Source organism: Pinus tabuliformis, chromosome 1_2 (genome assembly GCF_031772625.1).
Source record: "Pinus tabuliformis cultivar Carrire ecotype Pingquan chromosome 1_2, CPIR1, whole genome shotgun sequence".
NCBI lineage: Eukaryota > Viridiplantae > Streptophyta > Pinopsida > Pinales > Pinaceae > Pinus > Pinus tabuliformis.
The window spans coordinates 1,315,816,591-1,315,841,145 of NC_142298.1; the positions used below are offsets into that span (position 1 = coordinate 1,315,816,591).

The 24,555-nt window shown below is 37.6% G+C and overlaps 1 protein-coding gene across 1 annotated transcript in view; it reads right to left on the minus strand.

Moving 5' to 3' along the window:
• The window catches only part of LOC149211063 (transcription initiation factor TFIID subunit 5-like), a 354,672-nt gene that overhangs the window by 32,169 nt on the left and 297,948 nt on the right, over positions 1–24,555 (minus strand). The window contains exon 16 of the mRNA XM_089396888.1: positions 4,124–4,389. Within this exon, the coding sequence (XP_089253014.1) occupies positions 4,124–4,389 (266 nt within the window). The remainder of the gene's footprint in view (positions 1–4,123; positions 4,390–24,555) is intronic.

Sequence of the window (24,555 nt, forward strand, 5' to 3'; positions counted from 1 at the left end):
GACTAAGGGGGGTAGACCCTATAGGAATGGGATGAATGAAAACTAGTTGGAAACTAACCAGTTTGGGAGACAGCTAAACAACCAATATTTGTTTGAATTGCGCAAGATTTTGAAGAATTCGATTTGATTTGAGGAAAATGATATTGATGCCTTGTGGAGTCAACTATCTTGCAAAGGAAAAAAAGTCCAAGTAAAAGATGGGAAACTACAGCTGAATAATTCGACTGTCTCATATGCAAATGCAAAACTTAAAGCAATGTGGATTGCAGGGACTTGGTTAATTTTAGTTAAATGAGGACCCAAAGTTATTTCTGAAATGTATCTTAAATGTTATTTAACTTAAAGCTTAGAAAAATGGTGATCTTAACGTGAAAATAGGTACTTAAACCAACGATGTAAAATGTAAAATCTGCACAAGTAATTACTGAAATGTACAATAGGATTGAAGTGTAAAATGCTGGAAATAAAACACTTTACATTTAGAAATCCATTTGCATGAAGTACTCAATCAAAGATATTGGATGCATAAGTGAAACTAAGTTAATCTTTCTTGAATGAGCATGTGAAAACAAATGTACTTCAGATGAGTAATCTGCCCTTAAATCAGATGTTAATGCGAACAATATATTCTAAAACAGCAGTGTTGAAACCATGCAATATTTATATTTTTCTATGCATAACAATAGAAAATTTTAAATGACAAACTGATAACTACAATTCAGAAAATTTCTAAGCTTAATTATTTATGATCTACTGATGTATTTGATCTAAAACCTCAGAAATAAATTATTGAACAGCAGTGAAACAATGTTCAAAATTTGTCAATTAGCATGCAAAAAGTTACTGAAGATAATTTATCTCTCTGCAATGTATAGCACTAAAAGATGTAAATTAAATTTGTCGCTATACTCTAGCTAATTTCAAATCTATGCCAGTATTAGCCTTGCTTTCAAAATGAAATGAGGAAAGGTTAGAGGGTGTGCACAGTCAGCTCTTAAGGGCTTGAAGACACTTGAAGATATGCTGCCCGAATCATTGAAAATCTTCCAATTCCAAATGCCAAATTCAGAAGAAGAAGAAGAAGAAGAAAAAGAAAAAGATAAAAAATAAAAATAAAAAATAAAATAAAAAATAAAAATAAAAAAAATAAAAAAAAAAAAATAAAAATAAATAAATAATTGAGAGATTTTTTGTTAAAAAATTGTTAAAATTTTTTAGAAAAAATTGTGGGAAGAATTTATGGTGATAGGGAGTGAAAAAAGAAAGGGCTTGAAGGTAAGAAGGAGGTCGAGAATGGAGGAGAGGGGAGGTCGAGAATGAGAAAGGGAGGCCAAGAATGAAAGTGAGGCCGAGAAGAAGGTTGGAGATGGCCATAGCTTGAAGGCCCTAAATAGTTTTCCCATGATCTTCTTGCAATTTCTCTTCAACCTACAAACAAAATGGAGATGCTCTCCGGGACTTAGATCTCTTTCCAGAATCCACAAAATCACATGAAAGGGAGGCCAAGAATGAAAGGGAGGCCGAGAAGAAGGTTGGAGATGGCCATTGCAGAGCTTGAAGGCCCTAAATAGTTTTCCCATGATCTTCTTGCAATTTCTCTTCAACCTACAAACAAAATGGAGATGCTCTCCGGGACTTAGATCTCTTTCCAGAATCCACAAAAATCACATGCAATATTCAGATTTGTTCCTGCACAAACAAAAGATAGCAAACCCCAAAACATGTATATACACAAATATGAAATACCCAAAACACCAATGCATTAGAAATTTGATATTTACAAGTCTACAATAATATTCTACAAATCTAGTAGATTTGTAGATCAAAGCCCTCTATTAGCCAGATTTAAACAAATTTTGCACAAATTTAGAAATAAATTTGAAATTTTAAAGAGGCACAAGCCTAAGAACAACCCTGCAAATAAAATATTTTATAAGATAACTTCAGAAATTAAAAACAATGGGCTCTTTAGATTATATAAACTGAGAGTCAGTTGGTCTAGTTGAGGACTTCCCCAAATGCCCAAATCCTGAATGATAACTTCTGCACACTTAGATCTGCTTGTTAGATTAATAGAGATTCAAAAATGATCATAAAATCATCAAGAAATAGAGATACCTGCTACTTCTATCAAATCAAAATGATATTTAAAAAACCCATAAATTTGTGCAAGATACCTGTACACAGATCAATCCTCAAAGGCTATTAACCAGCAAATGCAAATAAAAACAACAGAGTATTAAGAACAATAGTACCACATAAATTTGAAAGAGGAACACCACGATCTGAAAATCCAAAGTCTTTGTGTTTTATTAACCAGAAAAAATTACAAGATCTTTCTTAGAGCAAGTACACGATTCGGAAATCGGATCCAAATAATGGAGAGCCCTCTAATTTATAGAAAAAATCTCCAACGGCTAGTTGGCTTGATCCTCGTTAAAACAATCTCAACCGTTGATGAAGATCAAATGATCTTTTAATCATCATCGTTGAAATAAAGTTATTTTTTGAAGAAATTCGAATTTCACTTTTAATTTCATTTTAATTAACTCAAAAATTATTATTTTGAGTTAATTGCCGCATAAAATTGACTTTGACTTAATTACTATGGCCCAAGGGTTCAAAATATCTTGAAATTTTCAATATTCCCTTGGTCGAAAATCTCCAAAAATTAAAAACTTTAAAACCCACGAATTTTAAATGTTGGAGAATTTAATTTTCCCTAGGACCTAAATTAATTAAATTTTTGGCTTTAACATTTTAATTTATTTTAGCCAGAAATTTTAATTAATTGACTCATGAGGGGATTATTAATTTTTTCAACCCTCTAATATTTAGCCATGGTGTCTCAGTCTAACTATGAGAGACCATGCACTAAATATTTTTTACATGAATATTACATTTCTAATCCATGAAGGGGGACGCCTGTTCATTATAGACCCTCAACATTTACCGATTTCTGAGACACAAAATATGATCTAGTAGACTAAATGAATTGTAATAAAATAATCTAACTAAATAGTTAGAATTGTTCCCAAATCACTTATACAAAGACTCGATAAATAACACTAAGACTCATTTAAAATCCTGACGACAAAATCCACCCTAGCTTTAGGCTGAAGATGGAGGGAAAAACTTGGTCGATCATCCGTGTTTAGAAAAACACAGGAATCGGTGAAACTAATAACCTCCTAGGATAGAAATCATCATCAGAAAAATAAATTAACCTAGGTTGTTACATACATTTGTCTTACTAGGATCATTTACATTACAAAATGCAGAATAGGTTTACAAAACTCCAGTGTACATATAGCTGATAATGATGAATCTGTGGATTATCTAAGTGCTCGGACATGATGGAAATCCATGCGCGAAAAAAAGTACAACTATGGAGTAGTTGACATGGAGTGGTCAACAGGTTGTTTAATCACTTGCCAAAGAATATATTGTGTGTCGGTATATGAATTTTATGTGCAGATTTCAGAAGTAATTGCAGTGCATGAACAGTTAGGGAGTCAGGGGCACCTCTTGAGATTGGCAACCACCAGCCCAAATGGAGAGGAGATTTTCTGGTGACCTGTGTGGTAGATTTTCCTAAATGTTACACTAATTTCCACTGCAGATTTTTTAAGTTATTTCACCTATTTACAGTGCATAAATTTGTGCTAACATGTCCTTGTCCAAATCTTCTTAAATTACAGATGGATGGGATTTTAAAAATGCATTCCATTGGTGAGACATTCCAAAATGTACAGATCACTAAATTTCAAGAAAACCAAGAAGGAAAATGAACTTTTAGAGCTCAAACAAACTGCTTTCATCTGCTACATGAGGAATGCCATGATGCTTCACGCCAACAAAATTAAATTTGAGAATCGTCATTTCCTGCAATCCACAAGCACCAATTACACTGTTGCTGCTTGTGGAAGCCAGCAGTGGGGTTGATATTTGTTGCCATGGAGTAATAAATAGAAAAGATAGAAAATGGCAAGGCTTGAGGAAATTTGCATAACAAAATACGAAAGAAAACCTTCTACAGAACCGTGTTGAGAGCACCAAAAATTATAATAACAGCCAATATAAGCAGACATTTGTAAGAAGAGTCTTCCTTGCAATAATATACCTGAAAGAAAGTGTCCATATGCAGGATGTGTGCCCCATTAGAGGAGTTACACATCGACCTGTTGATAGATCCCACATCATTATAGCACCATCTTCATCTCCAGATGCCATATAACGCCCATCTGGAGACATGGCTATTGATAAAACCATACCTCTGTGTCCAACAAACATGCGCACACATTCACCACTTTGCACATCCCATAATCTGACAGTCTTGTCACTTGATCCGGTAGCAATATAGTTGCAATTGACATGCCACTGTACACACTGCATGAAATTTTCAAGAATAACATGTAAATAAATTGAGGCTTGGCATGTCAACAGTCATAACGTATTCTATCTGAGAAAATTTAGGACCAAAATGAGAAGAAAAGCAAATAAAATTGTCGTGATTCGCAAAAACAGAAAGTGTCCCCGATATAAACAACTGATATCAACAGTACAGAAAAGGGCTTGGCATAACTACATCAACTCCAACTTATGTACCACGGGGACACATTCTCTATCATAAGAAAATCCAGGATCATGATTGACCCCCACAAGGGACATCCATGCACTACAGTGGAGCTAATTTCCCCCAATAAAATCAGTCTTTTTCATCCCTTTTTGAAAAAATATTAATTATTGCTCTGATGCCCAATTCCATAATACACAAAAAGATGTTCAAATACCCATGATAGTGAGTTCATTAGCTTCAAAATCAGAAAAGAAATGGAAATATATGTTCAGTATCTCACAAAATTTATACACAAAATGCTGCATAAAATATAAAACAGTGCTTTAGATCTAATATCAAAAGAGGTATATGAGAAGAAAGTATATTGCAAGAGTATGAAAAGGAAACAGTTGACTGCACCAATATTTGTCAAAAATGCTGAGTCAACAAAGCGAGTATGGAGCATCAACAAAGATTATTTATGTATCAACTGTACATAAATGTGTCACAACACTACCCAAGAATTCGAAAAGTCAATGGAATCATGGTACGGGAAGATAGACTTCCTAATGTGGTCAAAATCATCCATTGCAACCTGACTTCCTAATGTGTTCAAAAGCATCCATTGCAACCTGAAGTAATATATTATACCCATTTCAACTTTAGTTCGGAGAACTGCATGACACAACCAAATTATTTATGATTAATCATGATTTATGATGAAAACTAACACATGCTCATTCAACAATAATACACAAAAGTAAAATATTAAAGCTAAAGCAAATATATAAAATGACTACAACAAGGTAGGCTGACCACACCAAAATATGTCAACGAAGCAAATATGGTCAAGCTCATCCCTAAATGGAGATAGGCACATCAATGGAGATAAAGTTAAAAAAACCTGGTGTTGACTTAAGTCATGATGGATTTAAAAATGCAGCCTTAGCTGAGCATTCTCACAAAACCAACCACCAAATATGTCATGTGAAAGTCAAGATAACACTGTACTATGAGGAAAGTATGAAAGAAAGTGGAAATTAAAATGAACCTGCAAAGTCTTAGTAGGGATGGGGGGCATTAACATAAGTGGAACTTAGAAGCTGATCTTACATTTTCTTCAAAGTGAATGGCATAAATATATCAATGGAGTTAATTCTTACAGCCGACAAAGGAATAGAAAGCCTGCATGGTGTTAGTCGCTCTGCATTATTATAATTACGAGACCATATTGTAACAATAAATCCTTCAAGCCCAAAAGAATCCAAAGGATGATCCAAGAGCATGGTTCGAAATATTGAGAAATCTCAGTGACTTGGTCCCACAAACTATCACAAAGACAGATGCTTTCACAGACAAATGCTTTTGGTTTTGTGTTATCTTTCCAAAATATCCATCGCTAGCTACAAAACATTCTTCTCAAAGCTTGGTACTCATACAAAAGACTTTGGAGGGTAAGAAAGTTTGTGGCAATCTGTGTGATAGTTGGGCGACTAAGCTCGCCCTGTGTGAATTCTCTCATAAGGTTCAACAGCCAAGCATGATTATAAATATACTTGGTAATTTGTTTGCACTCTTGCACAACATCTTGCACCACTCCAACTTCCCAATGCCCTCCAGTGTCAAGTCTATGCAATTGGCAGCACATGGAGTCCAAAACATGGTGGGATATTTGGCACAAAGCAACCTTTCAGTTGCCACATAATGTGTTGCAATTGTCGGTGATTACTTGGACAACATTTGCAACCCCAAATTCCTCCACCACATCAACCGACAATGTAAAAATCAAATATGCATCTTTTACATGTGTAGATGCATCGATGGATTTTAGGAACATCATCCCTTTAGGGCAAGCTACAACAAAATTTATTACTGTTCTACCCCTCTGATCTGTCCACCCATCCAACATAATTGTACAACCCGTAAATTTCTAGCTCTTTACCCCTAAGTGCATTATATAATGGGGCTTTGTATCCAGAGCCAATACTTGCAATGGCATCCACCATGGGGTGAGAAAATGTTATGAACATAAATTATGTAAAAATAGATAATAAATAATAACCATAATAATATAAATATAATAATAAATAATAAGTAAATTGACTAATGGTTAGTTAGTTAATAATGAAAAGACATGTCTTAGAGACATCACTGTTCGTGAAAGGGTCCTTACCTGACTATAAATACAAGACCCTCATTCTCATTTGTACTCATCCTACATCAATTCTTTAATACAATATACACTTTACAATCACGGTGCTACAATAGATGTCTTTGTCTACAAAGTATTTTAAATATTTCGTTGCGTATACGACTTTTGGTCGTTTCATTGGTATCGAAGCCAGGTTTGGTTGATCACCAGGCCTTTGGCCATCAACCTCCCATCAACCTTGTTGTTGTGTAATTGAAGTGTTTCACTCAGAGTTTGGAGTTTCTCCATTTTCGGTCAAGCCTTGGGCCACTTATAAAAGAAAAGAATTAAAAAAAAAAGAATTAGTTAATTAAAAAATTAAAAAAAAGGCCTTTGGCCATTCACATTTCAATTATTCTAGTAAAAAAAAATATAGTCCGAGGTAAATTTTGAAGGAGAATATTCATATATATAAAGGTTCTACATTATTGATAAAAAGTGCATGACAAAGTAAAAATGGAATCTTTCCAAATATCTTTAAAACTATACATAAGAAAAGGAAGAGTAGATAATATTATCTTGATTCTTCATTAAGTGGTTTACAAGTTTGTGGTTTTAGAAACCCATTGTAATTGTCCATGGTATTTTAAAGGTAAAAGAAAAACAAAAGGAATACAAAATCTCTTTATGTGAATGGTAAGTTTTACTTTTTATGTGGAGAACATTAACGAGTCAAAAGCACATAAGCGGACATATATTTTATATTATACCCCAAAGAGGTGAATAGCCATGTTTCACTAAAGTTGTAACTTTTCAAAAAGAAAAAAGAAAAAAAGATTATAAATAAAAATATGTATAAAGAGAAATATCATATCATAAAGGGGTATTTAAAGAAAAGATCAAGTCATAAAACTATTGAAAATATATATAAGTACAAAGCAGGTATTATTATAAAATGTTACTTGAAAGATCCATATATTAAAGTTTATAAAGGGTTAAATCTAGAACTATAAAGAGACATAAGGATAACAAGTTATAACAAAAGAAGAGTACTTTTTAAAAGCATTATAATAAATATAAGGTGCAGTTTATTTAAATAATGGAACTATATTAATTATTTTTGAAGTGGGAAAAAAATATATATTTGAGGAAAATGAAAGGTACAGGGATTTATAAAGGTGTTCAAGTTTATCCAATAAAAGGACACTTATTTTTAAAAAGAAGCCCATTTTTGAAGAAAAAAGTGAATGGAGCCTAATTCGAAAATGATGAAGAAAGATTTTCCTATAAGGATATTTTAACCACACATCACAAGCTAATTACATTAAGAGGGAATATCCAAGGGAAAAATGTTAATATCGTTATTAGTATAAGGAACGACGAAAATTACATAAATATTAATCTAGTGAATCAACTGCTAATTTTAGATGCCAATGTAAGTGAAACAACCGATCTTTTTCGAAAGAAATACAAAATTAATGATTTACAAATAACAATAGATCATTATGAATACACATCCCAATTAAGTGTTGTAAAAATGTTTGACGAAGAGGTTGACATAATTCTCGGTTGACCTTGGTTCAAAGAATTAGGTACATTCATTTTAAACATAGAAAAATATTTCTTATTGTTCCCTTACAAGAGGAAGATGGTGACGTTCCAAGACATGACAACGAAATCAGAACTAATAATGCATTCATCAAAAAATCTTAAGGATATTTCGAAACTAATGTTTCAAGAGAATCTAGAAACAATATCAAGGAAGCAAAAAGAACTTGAAGAAGTCATATCCAACAAAAATAAAGAAAATTTGTGTTTGAAGGAGCATAATCAAAAACTACTTACGCAAGTGAGAAAATGTAAAGCTAACAAGCACAAGTTAGAACAAGAAAAAGAAAGCTTTCCCAAAAAATTCAACAAAAGTCTATCAAAGAAAGAAGAGGAGAATTTATGCTTAAAAGACCTTAACAAAAAATTATTAGAACAAATCAAGTGTTTAAAAGACAAGAAGCTTGAAGGCCAAAATAAAGTTGACTCAAAAAATGAGGAATGCTTACATCTCAAAAATCATAATCAAAATCTGCTCAAATAGATTAAAAACTTAAGGACGATAAGAAATCATTGACGAATAGGTTCGAAGAAATTGTCGCAAAAGAAGCATCAAAATTGCTAGATGTAGTAGTCCAAGTTGGGGAAGAAGAAACAAACATCGATCCCACTAATCTCACAGTTTAGGCAAATCCAAATCCTCCTGAAATAAAGACGTACTCAAAGATTTCCGTTAAAACGACGAACACTCCAAATGAGGATTAACTAATCAATTCAACAACAACATTACCTGAAGGAAATCAGGAAACTGCCATAAAAACGTTAAAGGAAGTTCAAACAAGAAAAACTCCTTATCTACATCTGAATCACAAGAGTAGACACCTTAATCAATCTACAAATTTGTATCACTCAGAACATAAACAACAAACTTATGTTCCAAAGAATACTGAAGTGAACTCAATTTAGTTTACTGATAACAATTCATTACAAAGTTCCAGTAATCAGAAGATTCCACAGAAGGTTAATCTAGGATGGTCTGATCCGTTCTCAGTACAACAATTTTACATATCACTCCAAGGATCATATCAACTTGCATCGACAAAGATGATTATTCCGAGACGAGAAGGTATTTGTAGCAGAAAAAGAGATCAAACAAAAGACATTCGTAGCATAAACGAAATCAAGCCCTTTCATCAACAAGCTTTGAGGACAAAGCCTTTTGCAAAGGAAGGCAATGTTATGAACATAAATTATGTAAAAATAGATAATAAATAATAACCATAATAATATAAATATAATAATAAATAATAAGTAAATTAACTAATGGTTAGTCAGTTAATAATGAAAAGGCATGTCTTAGAGACATGCATGTTCATGAAAGGGTACTTACTTGGCTATATATACAGGACCCTCATTCTCATTTGTACTCATCCTACATCAATTCTTTAATACAATATACACTTTACAATTAATGTCCTACAATGGATGTCTTTGTCTACGAAATATCTTAAATATTTCCGCTGCGTATACGACTTTTGGTCATTTCAAAAAAATAAGACTTTTCATAGTTCAATAAAAGACTGGTATGGCACCAAAACATCCTCACTGCCATATCTGTCGCCTTCCTCTTTTTTTCATTAAAACTCTCCAAGGTTGGCTGAGATCCTGGAGTTGTACGAGGAGCGAAGAAAGAAGAGGTTATACTCTTACCTGCACTTTGAATCTATGGTTCACTCTGAGATGAAAATTTACCTGTTGATTTGGGGTAGCATCTAATGTGCTCTAACGATAAAAATTCGTGGAGAGGCTAAAGCACATGAGATCTCCATGACCCATAAATGGTTTGGGCAGATTCTAACCAGTTTGGGAGATATTAAAATAATTAATATTTTTAATGGAGTTCCTAAGTCTAGACTTAGGAAAAATAAAATATTAATGGGTATTAATATAAAACTAAGTTAGAAGGTTCCAAAAGTCATGGATCAAGCCAAATCTAATCTTAGCCGTTGATTAGAGATTTAATCTCGATCGTTGAAGGACCAACAAGAAAAGTATAAGAGGAGTCTTGAGAGTCAGTTAGAAGAGACCCCAGATTGATCAGTCAGTTCGATTTTCTGGAGCGGGGTTTGTTGAAAGAAATCGAACCAGTGATCAGAGTTTCAACGAGGGGCAGTGAGTGCATAGCAGAGAGGCAGAGATAGTGTCGAAGGATCAGCGCTGAGGTAGAGGAGGCTACGCAGAGCCAACAGAAGCCACACAGAGGGCCAGATGGATTGCACAGAAGCTACCAGGGCTTGTGTGAGTGACGCAGAGGGCCAAAGAACCAGTGCAGAGCATCAAAAGGTTGACGCAAAGGCCAAGAGGGTTGACGCAGAGCCTCAGAGAGGCGCTGGTGATATTTTCGTGGAGAAGACTTGTTGAATATCTGCTTCCAAAGAGCGGTATTACTGCTAGATTGATTTCTTTGTTGGGTGAGCTAGTTTGGCACCCTAGTTGTACTCAAGAAAGTTGCTTAATAATAAAACCCTCAAAACTACTGCACCAGTTTTCCCAAGTTCGATTTTTCCAGGAACGATAGTCCAAAAATAACGGTGTCCCTTGTGTGTTTGTCTATTCTTTCAGTTGATGATTTGTAGATGGTTGAGACTGCATTTGTGTTTATTTTCAATATTTATATGGTTAAATAACTTGTTAAGAAATTCAACAAGTGGGTGAAATAAACCAAATAATGCAAGAAGAATTTCTAATGGGTTAAACTTAGAAATTTCAACACTACCTATAACAACAAGCTCAAACTTCCTTTTTGCCCCTTAGAACTTTCTTCTTTAATGGATTCCAAAGCAGCTACCATTTCAACGGTGACTTCATCAAGGCAATGTTCACAACATCCCACACCATTCCCAGGAATTCTAGTTAGGTGGTATTTTAGCCTATTTATGCCTACATGCATTGTGGCATTGCTATAATTGCACTTGACATGGTGGTTATTACCAGCAATGAGTCGTTGACCATGTTCCCATGCCGAATCACGAAACTTTCTAGTACCCTTGGTTGAAATTTCTGAGTATTACCCGTTAGAAATTTAATCTGTATTCTTCTGGTTTATTTCTTCTACTTGTTAATTCTAAACAAGTTATTTAAAACATATAAATAACGAAATAAACACAATACAATCTCAACATCTACAGATCAACAGCTAAAAGAAAACAAACACACAAGTGACACCGTTATTTTTGGACAACTCGTCCTTGGAAAAACCCAATGCGAGAAAATCGGTGCAACAATTTTGAGGGTTTATTATTATGCAATATTAACTTGAATACAACTGCGTGCCAAACTAGCTCACCCGACAGAGAAAAACAACCGGCAGTAATACCTCTCTATTCGAAAACAGGTATTCAAAAAACGTGTCCCACGAAACCTTCTCCAGCAACTCTGAAGCACTGCGTTGGCCCTTCTGGCCTTTGCGTCAGCCTCAGCACCCTCTGCACCAGCCCTCTGAGGCACTGCGCAGCCTCTGGGACCCTTTACGTCACTCTTGTTGCCCTCTGCGTGGATGATGCAGGCCCTCTGGCCTCTGCGGTGTCCCTACTGGGCTCTGCATGGCCTTCTTTGGCTTCTACGTCTGCGTCTCTCTGCTTCCGCGTCAGTCTCTCGGCACTATCTCTGCCTCTCTATCCAGTACTCACTGCCCCTTGCTGCTAATCATTGATTCGACTTTACTTAGCAAACCCCGCTCTAGTAAATCGAATGATTGATCACTCTGATATGTTCTCCAACTGACCCTCAAGCCTCCTCTTATACTTTCCCTGTCGGTCCTTCAACGACTGAGATTGAATCTCTAATCAACGACTAAGATTAAATTTGGCTTGATCCATGACTTTTGAAACCTTCTAACCTAGTTTTATATTAATACACATTAATATTTTATTTTTCCTGAGTTTAGACTTAAGAACTTCATTAAAAATATTAATTATTTTAACATCTCCCAAACCGCTTAGAATCTGCTGAAACCATTTCTGGGTCTTGGAGATCATGTGCTTTAGCCTCTCCACCAATTTTCATGGCTAGAGAACATCCGATGCTACCACAAATCAACACTCCCTCTTAGCATCACACTACTTATCCAGCACCGGTACCCAATGCGGGAAAATCGGTGCAACAATTTTGAGGATTTATTATTATGCAATATTAACTTGAATACAACTGCGTGCCAAACTAGCTCACCCGACAGAGAAAAACAACCGGCAGTAATACCTCTATTCGAAAACAGGTATTCAAAAAACCTGTCCCACGAAACCCTCTCCAGCAACTCTAAAGCACTGCGCTGGCCCTTCTGGCCTTTGCGTTAGCCTCAGCACCCTCTGCGCCAACCCTCTGAGGCACCGCACAGCCTCTGGGACCCTTTACGTCACTCTTGTTGCCCTCTGCGTGGATGACGCAAGCCCTCTGGCCTCTACGGTGTCCCTACTGGGCTCTGCATGGCCTTCTCTGGCTTCTACATCTGCGTCTCTCTGCTTCCGCATCGGTCTCTCGGCACTATCTCTGCCTCTCTGTCCAGTACTCGCTGCCCCTTGCTGCTAATCATTGATTCGACTTTACTTAGCAAACCCCGCTCTAGTAAATCGAATGACTGATCACTCTGGTATGTTCTCCAACTGACCCTCAAGCCTCCTCTTATACTTTTCCTGTCGATCCTTCAACGACTGAGATTGAATCTCTAATCAACGACTAAGATTAGATTTGGCTTGATCCATGACTTTTGAAACCTTCTAACCCAGTTTTATATTAATACACATTAATATTTTATTTTTCCTAAGTTTAGACTCAAGAACTTCATTAAAAATATTAATTATTTTAACATCCCAAACCGCTTAGAATCTGTTGAAACCATTTCTAGGTCTTGGAGATCATGTGCTTTAGCCTCTCCACCAATTTTCATGGCTAGAGCACATCCGATGCTACCACAAATCAACACTCCCTCTTAGCATCACACTACTTATCCAGCACCAGTACCCAATGTAGGAAAATCGGTGCAACAATTTTGAGGGTTTATTATTATGCAATATTAACTTGAATACAACTGCGTGCCAAACTAGCTCACCCGACAGAGAAAAACAACCGACAGTAATACCTCTATTCAAAAACAGGTATTCAAAAAACCTGTCCCACGAAACAATCTTCAGCAACTCTAAAGCATTACGTTGGCCCTTCTGGCCTTTGCGTCAGCCTCAGCACCCTCTGCGCCAGCCCTTTGAGGCACTGCACAGCCTCTGGGACCCTTTACGTCACTCTTGTTGCCCTCTGCGTGGATGACGCAGGCCCTCTGGCCTCTGCGGTGTCCCTACTGGGATCTGCATGGCCTTCTCTGGCTTCTATGTCTGTGTCTCTCTGCTTCCACGTCGATCTCTCAGCACTATCTCTGCCTCTCTATCTAGTACTCACTGCCCCTTACTGCTAATCACTGATTCGACTTTACTTAGCAAACCCTGCTCTAGTAAATCGAATGACTGATCACTCTGGTATGTTCTCCAACTGACCCTCAAGCCTCCTCTTATACTTTTCCTGTCGGTCCTTCAACGACTGAGATTGAATCTCTAATCAACGACTAAAATTGGATTTGGCTTGATCCATGACTTTTGAAACCTTCTAACCCATTTTTATATTAATACACATTAATATTTTATTTTTCCTGAGTTTAGACTTAAGAACTTCATTAAAAATATTAATTATTTTAACATCTCCCAAACCGCTTAGAATCTGCTGAAACCATTTCTGGGTCTTGGAGATCATGTGCTTTAGCCTCTCCACCAATTTTCATGGCTAGAGCACATCCGATGCTACCACAAATCAACACTCCCTCTTAGCATCACACTACTTATCCGGCATCAGTACCTATGCTGATGCTAGGCCTCCCTGCCCAACATCCTCTGCACTAGTGCATCCTATACTGCTACCCATGGCCCTGCCACTGCCACTGCTACATTCTTACGACAACTCCCTCTGCATCTGTGTTGTTGTTGGTCCATCCTCCCAACACTGCATCTGCACTACATCCCCTTCTCATCATGTTGCATCGTGCTACTGCATATTGCTACTGCACTGCAACTCAGTTACTGAGAAGTAACTAATCCACCCAACTTCTGACAACAAGCACTCCCTCTACTAACCTCTGCGTTGTTGCAACAACTCCCTGCATCTCGCATTGTTGCAAACCTCTCTATGCCATCCTGCATTGTTGCAACACTCTCCGTGACTCTCGCACTGTTGCAGCCTGCTAGCCTCGCGCTGCGTGGGGACTCCTGCACTGTAGCACTCTCTGCCGCTTCATCCATAAAACAGTTCGAAACACTCATGTAAAAGAATATTGAATGAATTAATTAGAAATGAGCCAACAGCTCAATGATAATACAAAGATAATTACAATGATAGAAACATCAGGTTTCTATGTAGAATATGGAAACAAACAGTTTCATCTAAGAAACTGCTAAAAGAATAAAAATAGCAACAGCTAAAAGACTGAGCATTAAATACTAAATAGAGATATTCTAATACCCTCCCTTAATGCTCAATCTATTTACAACACCAATAGACCCTCAGAATTTTACAAATTTATCAGGACCAAGAGGCTTGGTGAAAATGTCGGCGGGCTGCTCTGTTGTGGGAACATATTGCAACTAAACTGAGCCGTCTTCAACCAGCTGGCGAATGTAGTGGCAATGAGTTTCCACATGCTTTGTTCGTTCATGAAAAACCGGATTCTTGGCAAGTTTGAGCACTCCCTGATTATCACAAAACAAAGAAGTAGGCCCTGTCTGGAAAACATGCATATCTGCAAGCATACGACGAAGCCAAACTGCCTCACAGGATGCCTTAACTGCTCCCCGATACTCTGCTTCTGTTGAGGAGAGAGCCACTGCGTGTTGCTTCTTACTAGTCCAAGTAACAGCACCAGATCCTAGACTAAACACATACCCAGCTGTAGATTTACGGTCATCAACCGAACCGGCCCAGTCAGAGTCAGTGTAGCCACTGAGAATAGGATTGGAGCTGCGAGTGTATAAGAGGCCATAATCAGAAGTACCACGCACATATCGTAGCACCCGCTTTGCTGCTATCCAATGATCAGCTTTAGGAGCTGACATAAAGCGAGAAATGTAGCTTACTGCAAAACTGATGTCAGGTCTGGTAGCAGTAAGATAGATGAGACTGCCCACTAATTGCGTGAATAAAGTTTCATCCACAAGGGGAGAGGATGACTGTGCTGAAAGTTTGAGCCCTGGTTCCATGGGAGTCGTGGCCGGTTTGCAATCCTGCATTCTGAACCTTTCCACAAGAGTTTTGGCATACTTGGACTGAGAGAGAAAGATCTGATTTTCAGTCTGCCAAACTTCAACCCCCAGACAGTAATGAAGGAGTCCCAAGTCTGTCATCTCAAAAGTTCTGCATAGATCTTGTTTGATCCCATGGATCAAATGGGCAGAGCTGCCAGTAATGATAAGGTCATCCACATAGACAACCACAAACAAGATATCATCACCAGTATGCTTGATATACAGGTTTGCATCAGATGGGCTCCGCTGAAAACCCTGATCTGTCAGGTACTGATCAATTTTCATGTACCAAGCCCGAGGAGCTTGTTTCAATCCATAGATTGCTTTAGCTAACCGACATACTTTTTGTTCTTGACCAGCAACCTTGAATCCTGGAGGCTGCGTCATGTAGACTTCTTCTTGAAGATCACCATTTAGGAAAGCACTCTTTACATCCATCTGATGAACTTTCCAGTTGAACTGAGCTGCTAGAGCAAGAACAAGCCTTATGGTACTCATCTTGGCTGTAGGAGCAAAAGTCTCCTCATAATCGATGCCTTCCTTCTGTGAGAACCCTCGAGCTACAAGACGAGCTTTATACTTGTCTATGGTTCCATCAGCTTTGTATTTCACTTTATACACCCATTTGCAGCCTATGGGATTTTTTTCGGCAGGAAGATCAGAAAGTGTCCAGGTGTGATTCTTCTGAAGACTCTGGAATTCGGCTTCCATAGCCTGTTCCCACTCAGATGTACCCTTAGCTTCTGAATAGGTTTAAGGCTCAAAAATATTGTGTAGGTTAGCCATAAGAGCAAAATTGACTGTAGACTGTTGTCTGTTCTTATGTCTAGAAGTTCTACCTTCAAGGAGCTCATCATCCCGGAGGTCACCTATGGTTTTAGCCCACCATTTAGGTCGAAGAGAAGAAGAACCAATATCAAAAGTAGATGAACCAATATCAGGAGGAGGTGGAGAAGGCTCAATAGAGACAGCAAGAGGAGGGTTAGCTTCTGGAGGAAGCTCAGATAGAGTATTATCAAATACTGATGCTACATCATCCCTCCCATCAGGTGGACTGACCGGAAGAAGAACACTGTGAGGCTGATCCTCAGAATGCTTCTCAGAAGAACAAGACTGAAAGAATCCTCTGTCTTCATCAAATACTACATCGCGACTGAAGCTAAGACGACCAGTGGCGATATCTATCAGCCTATAGGCCTTGTGATGATCACTGTAACCTGTCATCATGAGTTTCTGACTTTTGGAATCCAACTTAAAGCGCTTAACAGATGGAATCCAAACATATGCAACTGAGCCAAATACTTTGAGATGACTGATCTTAGGCTTACGACCAGACCAAACTTCTTCAGGAGTCTTCCCTTTAACAGCCTGAGTAGGTGGTCGATTAAGAAGGTATACATTTAGAAATATGAGCTGCGTCCACCAGACTGAATTTGAACTGTACCCCTGCCAGCTACATTGTACTTTTCACCTCCACCAAATACCACTGAATCACTGAAAGGTGAGAAGTCAATAAACCAGTCACGCCTGTGAGAGAAGTGGCGTGATGCACCAGAATCAATGTACCATGCAGAGGAAGGAACATGTTCTGAAGACCTTTTAGCCATAAAGGCGTAAAAGGCAGAATCTGTCTGCTCGGAATGTTCTGCAACATTCGCTGTCTGATGTGGCCCTCCCTGTTTCTTTTGTTCAGAAGCAATCCTCTGTCGGCAATCTTTCTTCATGTGACCGAACCTGTGACAGTAATTACACTGTACACTTTTCTTCCTGGCAGGATCAAAAGACTGAGATGAGCCTTTCTGCTGAAAAGACTGAGAGGACTGATATTTTGCAGCAAATGCATTTTCCGAGGGCACTGATGAAGTACCACTACCAAACTGCTGTTTCCACCTATCTTGCTGCAGAAGTTTGGTACATAAATCTGGAAACTTCAGATCAACATTTGTGGTTGTAATGTTGAGTGTTTCGATGAAGTGTTCATAAGATTTCGGTAGACTTTTCAGAGTAATGACTACCATATCTTCTTCCTCCATAGTCCGACCAATAGCTTCGAGCTGATCTCGAATGTCTTTAATTTTGTTGAGATGTTCCTGTAAAGACATATGTTCATCCATCATGATGGAGAACAACTGATTTTTGAGAAAAAATGCTCTGCTTTTGTCAGATGTCTCATGCAGTTCTTTCAACTGTTGCCAGATTTCGGCAGCGGTCTTGCCAGAAGGAATCTGTGGTAACTGATCATCAGCAACAGAGAGCTTGAGAAGCATAACAGCCTCCCGATTTCGATCATCAAATTTATCTTGATCGGTACCAGCTGTACCGGGACGAGACTCTTTACCCAAAATGAGCTGATCAAGACGCCTGTATTAAAAAATGGTCAGCATTCTTTGTTTCCAAATGTTATAGTTGCTGCCATTAAAGCGTTGATTTCCTTCTAACATCAGATTGGTGAGCGTGGCCATTTTACAGAAGTCTGATACACAACAAAGTGTAGCTGCCTGCTTAAAAATCTTCTTTCAAGATGACTGTAGCAAATCTTAACAAATTCTGTTGTGAAAAAAATAGACTTGCATAAAAAAAATTACTCAGATCTGTATCAATGCACCAGATAAAAAAAAAACACTAGACCAAAGGATAACTGTGATGCTGGTTTGATCACTTGCACTGATGATAAACTATGATGTTGTTTGGGTCCCACCGCTTCAAATAGAATCACAATATACTTTAATCAATTACTAAGCAAACCCGTCACTATAATCTGGAAAATACCAGGATCTGGAAACGTGATTGCCATCACTATAATCTGGAAAATCGAACCCGTGAATCTGAAAATACCTTTACGTCTTTACGTGATTACCGTCTGGAAAATCCCGTCCCGTGAATCTGGATCGTGCTGATAACGTCTTTACGTGATTGTCGTCTAGAAAATCCCGTAGCGTGATACAAGCTGGGCTTTAAATCGCTGGAAATACGTAATTGTCGTAGCTGGGCAGAGAGACGTGAATCGCTGGAAAACAACGAGCCAAACAACGCATTCGGACAGAGCCACGCTGCTCACGGTCTGAGCCACTTGCGTATTTTATTTGTTATGTCGTGTTCACGTCGGGTTCACCAGCAGCATTCGAATTACACACTGAACCGTTTCTCGGCTTTTCCTTGCTCGTTGACACTGTGATGTCGCGTGAACGAAGGCTCTATCTGCCGGAATGTAGATATTGCGCTTCCAGTAATAAATATAAAAGGACCAAAGGCTTCCGGATACAAAATACACAAGAGTTCCAGCAATATAGTTACGAAGCCATGTCTGCAAAACCCTAGGCAGAGGCGACCAAAATGCTTCGGGGTACTAGCAGCCCAAGCACCAGGTTGTTGGACCAGCTGATATCTTCCGCGAACAATCGCAAGTACTCGACACTTTGTTTATCGATTGTATTGAAATCTTTGCCCGGGATCGAATCACTGGAGATATTCAACGACTGGGAAGCAGCTGATGAAGCAGAAAGTAGGAGCAAAGCCGCAACGAAAGTGTGTTGCCACGTTCCCGTATGGCAAAGCAATTCAAATTTTGGTGCCGCTGGAAAGTGCCGGAATTTTGATATGTTTCTAGCGTGCCTTGATTCGAATGGATCCGGAACCCTCCTCAGAACAGACCCCACAGATCTATTTCGAATCTTGATTCTTCAAAAGCGTCGGCGGTCCTTCACGACTTCAAAACAAATAAACTGTTCACGATAATGCAGGAGATAAATCCCTTTCTGTATCGAGATTGACGACTGTAAGCTTTTATCACAATGAGCAAAGCCGAGGCTAAGACTCAGTGAAGGCTACCTGGCTTACAGAGGGCTCGACCTTAGAAAGGAATGAAGATCAAGAAATCTGCAGACCCTGAGAGCAGTTTCGAAATGAACTACTGAATTTTTCAATCTATGAAAAATTATTTCGAAAAAAAATCCCTGAGCTCTGATACCATAAAACAGTTCGAAACACTCATGTAAAAGAATATTGAATGAATTAATTAGAAATGAGCCAACAGCTCAATGATAATACAAAAATATTTACAATGATAGAAACATCAGGTTTCTATGTAGAATATGGAAACAAACAGTTTCATCTAAGAAACTGCTAAAAGAATAAAAATAGCAACAGCTAAAAGACTGAGCATTAAATACTAAATAGAGATATTCTAATAATCCACATCCATCTCTACCCACATCCACCAATCCTGCTACATCTCTCTTTGGGGCTCCTGTAGCAAGGTATAATACAAGAGGTTGGGTACCTCAAAGATCCTACCCCTCATCACCTGTAGTCCGTCTGACTATAGTTCAATGTCTCCCCACCTCTTCTTTATAGGTACATGTGCACTCATGGCACAATCGTCATCCTCCTCGACCTCCTTCTCTGCATTCGCTGGTGCTACCTTAGAGTCAGACGCCTCTCCCTTACTCTTCTTCCTCGGACACTAGGTAGCATAATGACCCAGTTCCCCACAGTGGAAGCACTTGACCTTGGAGAGGTCATTTTTCTTCCTTTTCTCCTGCTTTCCCGCAGATGCCATAGTTGCATCCTCTTCCTCTTCTTTCTTGGTTCGGACACCTTTGCTGCTACTTCCCGTCTTGCTCAGCCTTATGACCTCAACTTGGCGAAGAGTCGCCCACAACTCTTCCCAATCTGGAAGATCCGCCTTGCCCAGTATGCTCTGGACAAATGTCTCCCACTCCTCGGAGGCTGTGTTAAGTGTAGTCCTCACCAACATCTCTTCATCCGACGTGACCCCTATGGAGGTCAGTTGGTCCCGAATCTCCTTCAACCGATCGACAAAGTGATCTATCTGCTCCCCTTCTGCATCTGATATGACCACAGCCGATTCTCAAGCAACATCTTCCTCTGCACGGAAGTACGCTGTTACAATTTCCTCAAGGCGTCCCACACCTCATTTTCTGTTTCCTTCTCGGCAATATGTTCGACCACATGATTCTAGACCCCATCAAGGATGATGCATTTCGTCCTAGCCATTGCCTCCTCGTACTTCTCATTTTGAGTCGAGTCAATTGGGATCGCCACTATTCTCAAGGCGAAGGCCTTGATGCGATGTCTATCTAGAATGAACAGGATCCTGGCCTTCCAGACCACAAAGTTGGATGCCCCGTCTAGCTTGTCCTGATCCCTCAGCCCATTCATGGACATGTCTCTGCTCTTTCTGTCGACTCCTCCAAGTCTCTCTACTTCCGCCTGGAAGTTCTCTATTCGACTCCTGCTGAGTCTTTCTACTTCCCGCCTGGAAGTTCTTTGCTAAACTACCTCTGAGTCTCGAGTTCCCTTCTGGAAATCCACTTGCCAATCGTCAAGTTGCAGCTCTCCGATCTTTTGTGCCCCTGCAACAATGATTCGAATTCCTTGGCTAGAAATCCGGCTCGGTAGCAACTCCCTCTACCTTGGTTTTGCCCTGTTAGGTACTTTTCTGCCCACAGTACCCCACCAGCTTCACTCCTACAAACTGCCCACAGCTTCCTATGCCCAAGTAATTGAAGGATTGAGCCCCTAGGCTCTACACAATCCCGGCACTGGCAAAACTACTCCCTTAGCCAACTGCATTGTTGATTTGGGGTAGCATCAAATGTGCTCTAGCCACGAAAATTGGTGGAGAAGCTAAAGCACATGAGATCTCCAATACCCAAAAATGGTTTGGATAGATTCTAATCGCTTTGGGAGATATTAAAATAATTAATATTTTTAATGGAGTCCCTAAGTCTAAACTTAGGGAAAATAAAATATTAATGTGAATTAATATAAAACTGTGTTAGAAGGATCCAAAAATCATGGATCAAGCCAGAGTTAATCTTAGCCATTGATTAGGGACTTAATCTCGGCCGTTGAATTGTCAACGAGAAAAGTATAAGAGGAGGCTTGAGGGTCACTTGGAGGATACACCGAGTTGATGTAACGAATAAAATATATAAATAATATAAATATAATGTAAAAGATAATAATCATAAATAATAGTTAATTAAGCTAGTAATTAGGTTGAAGAGGCATGTCTAATAGGGCATGACTCTTCATGAAGAGACACTTGCTTGGTATATAAGCAAGCCTCTCATTCTCATTTGTAAATCATTCATTCTATTCTTATTCATTTTAATATAATATTTATATCCTCAATGGATATCTACATATTCCATATTTTCTGGAGTAATTAATTTTTAGAAGGAACTTTGTTCGCTTCATTTGGTATCGAAGCCACATTTCGCTGATCACCAGGCCTTTGGCTATCAACCTATCATCAACCTTCTTGTTGTCATAATTGAAGTGTTTCGCCACACATTGGGAGATTCTCCATTTTTTAGGTCTTTGGTCATTATTTAAAAAAAAATTAATAAAGAATAAAGAATAAGGGTATATAAAAAAAAAGAGAGAAAAGGAAATAATATATTCCGAACAAACCAAAAAAAGTGAAAAAAAAATAAAAAATATATATATATATATATAAAAGGATTTTACATTATTAATAAAAGTGCATAATAAATCTTTTCAAGTATATTTAAAACTTTTTACGTGGAGAAGCCCGCGGTTTTAAAAACAACCCATGGTAATTGCCCATGGTATTTTAAAAAGTTAAAAGAAAAAAAAAAGGAAAAACAAAAAACAAAAGGAATACGTTTTACATTTTACGTGGAGAACATTTTAATGGAGGTTTTAAAAACAACCCATGGTAATAGCCCATGGTATTTTAAAAGTTAAAGAAAAAACAAGGATACAAAAGCTTTTTACAGGAGGTTTTAAAAACAACCCATGGTAATAGCCCATGGTATTTTAAAAGTAAAAGATATTTTGATAACATTGGAGAAAAAAAGTGTGATCTAATTGTTCAAATCGAACCGTAAGAGCCATTTCTGAGAAAAAAATATTATTATAATTATAAAAAAGGATACTATATAAGCCTTATATAGTTACATATAAAAAGAAAAGTGGGTTTCAAAAAAGTATATATAAATTTTATATAATTATAATTTTATAATATATATAAATTAAAATTATATAATATATATAATTTATAATTTTATATATTATAAAAAATTATTATTATATAAAAAATTTATTAAAAGAGTGAAAAAAAAAAAGAAGAAGAAGAGAATATTTGAAATATATATATATATATTAGATTTTTAAAAGAGAGAAGTAAATTTAAAAAAAAAAAATATGGAATCCCTGAGTTGGGAACAAAAACAATCAATCGCAAGAGATATAGAACAATTAATTACAAGAATGGAGCGACGGGCTGAGGAGAGAAAGAGAATGAATTCCTTCATCGATTCTCTATATCCATCATCACTTCCACAGAATGATGTTATCCAGTGTACCGAAAAAGTGCAACTAAAAGATCAAGAGAATGACAAAATAGCCAAAATTCAACAAAGCAAGGAAGTGTTAGATTGCGAACATAAAAATCTTGTGGATATACATTACAAAGAAATAATGGAAAAGGATGAAGAAATTTCTTGTCTCAAAGACCACGTCGAAAAATTACTGGCACAAGTAAAGAAGACTAAAGTCTCAAAGAAAGAACTCAAGCAGCATTTATCAGAACAAGAAGAGGAAAGTTTGCGTTTAAAGAACCTTAATAAAAATTTATTAGAACAAATCAGAGATCTAAAAGATGAAAAATTTAAAATTCAAAACACGAAAAATAAGGTTGATGAATCAAAACCAAAGAACTTTTACGTTTGAGAAACCATAATCAAAGTTTGCTCAATCAAACTAAGAAACTTAAGGAGGATAAGAAAGCATTAAAAGATAAGTTGGAACAAGTCACTCAAGTAGAAGTATCAAAATCTCTAGTCGCAACCGTTCAAATTGAAAATAAGGGAACGAATACCGATCCCGTGAATATGATAGCTCAAGAAGACAAGTCAGTTGAAGAAAAAACACATGTAGATGTTGCAGTTCAGATAATAGACATCCCAAGTGAATGTTCCATAACCAATTCAACAACATCTTCACTAGAAGAAAATCTAAAAACTTTATATCTGCATCCGAATCATGAGTAGACAACTCAACCATGCTACGTATCGGGACCATTCAGACTAGAAACAACAAATTGATGTTTCAGAGAATAATGACGTAAAATCAATCCAGTCTTATGCTAACAAGTTGTTACAAAATTCCAGTGATCAGAGTACTATACAGAAGATTAATCTGGGATGGTCTAATCCCTTCTTAGTGCAACAATTCTGTTTGTCTCTAAGAAGATCATATCAGCTTGTATCAACGAAGATGACTATTCCAAGATAGAAAGACACTTGAAGCAGAAAAAGAGATCAAGCCTTTTGTCATCAACAAGCTTTGAGGACAAAGCTTTTTGAGAAAGGAGGCAATGTAACGAATAAAATATATAAATAATATAAATATAATGTAAAAGATAATAATCATAAATAATAGTTAGTTAAGCTAGTAATTAGGTTGAAGAGGCATGTCTAATAGGACATGACTCTTCATGAAGAGACGCTTGGTATATAAGCAAGCCTCTCGTTCTCATTTGTAAATCATTCATTTTATTCTTATTCATTTTAATATCATATTTATATCCTCAATGGATATCTATATATTCCATGTTTTCTGGAGCAATTAATTTTTAGAAGGAACTTTGTTCACTTCAATTGATCAAGATTTTGATTTTCTGGGGTGGGGTTTGTTGAGGAAGTCAAAAGAGTGATCAGAGTTATAGCTGAGGGGCAGTGAATACAGAAGCAGATAGGCAGAGATAGTACCACGAGGATCAGCGTAGAAGCCGGGAGAGAGGGACGCAGAGCCAGCCAAAGGTTCATGCAGAGCCATCCAGGGCTCATACAAAGGTAGCCAGGAGCTGCACAGTGCCTCAGAGAGCCACCGTGGGTGACGCAGAGGCTCTAAGGGCTGACACAGTGCCTCCAAAGGGTGATGCAAGGCGAGCTAGGATGACGTTGGGTAGATGTTGGGCCAGAAAGGGT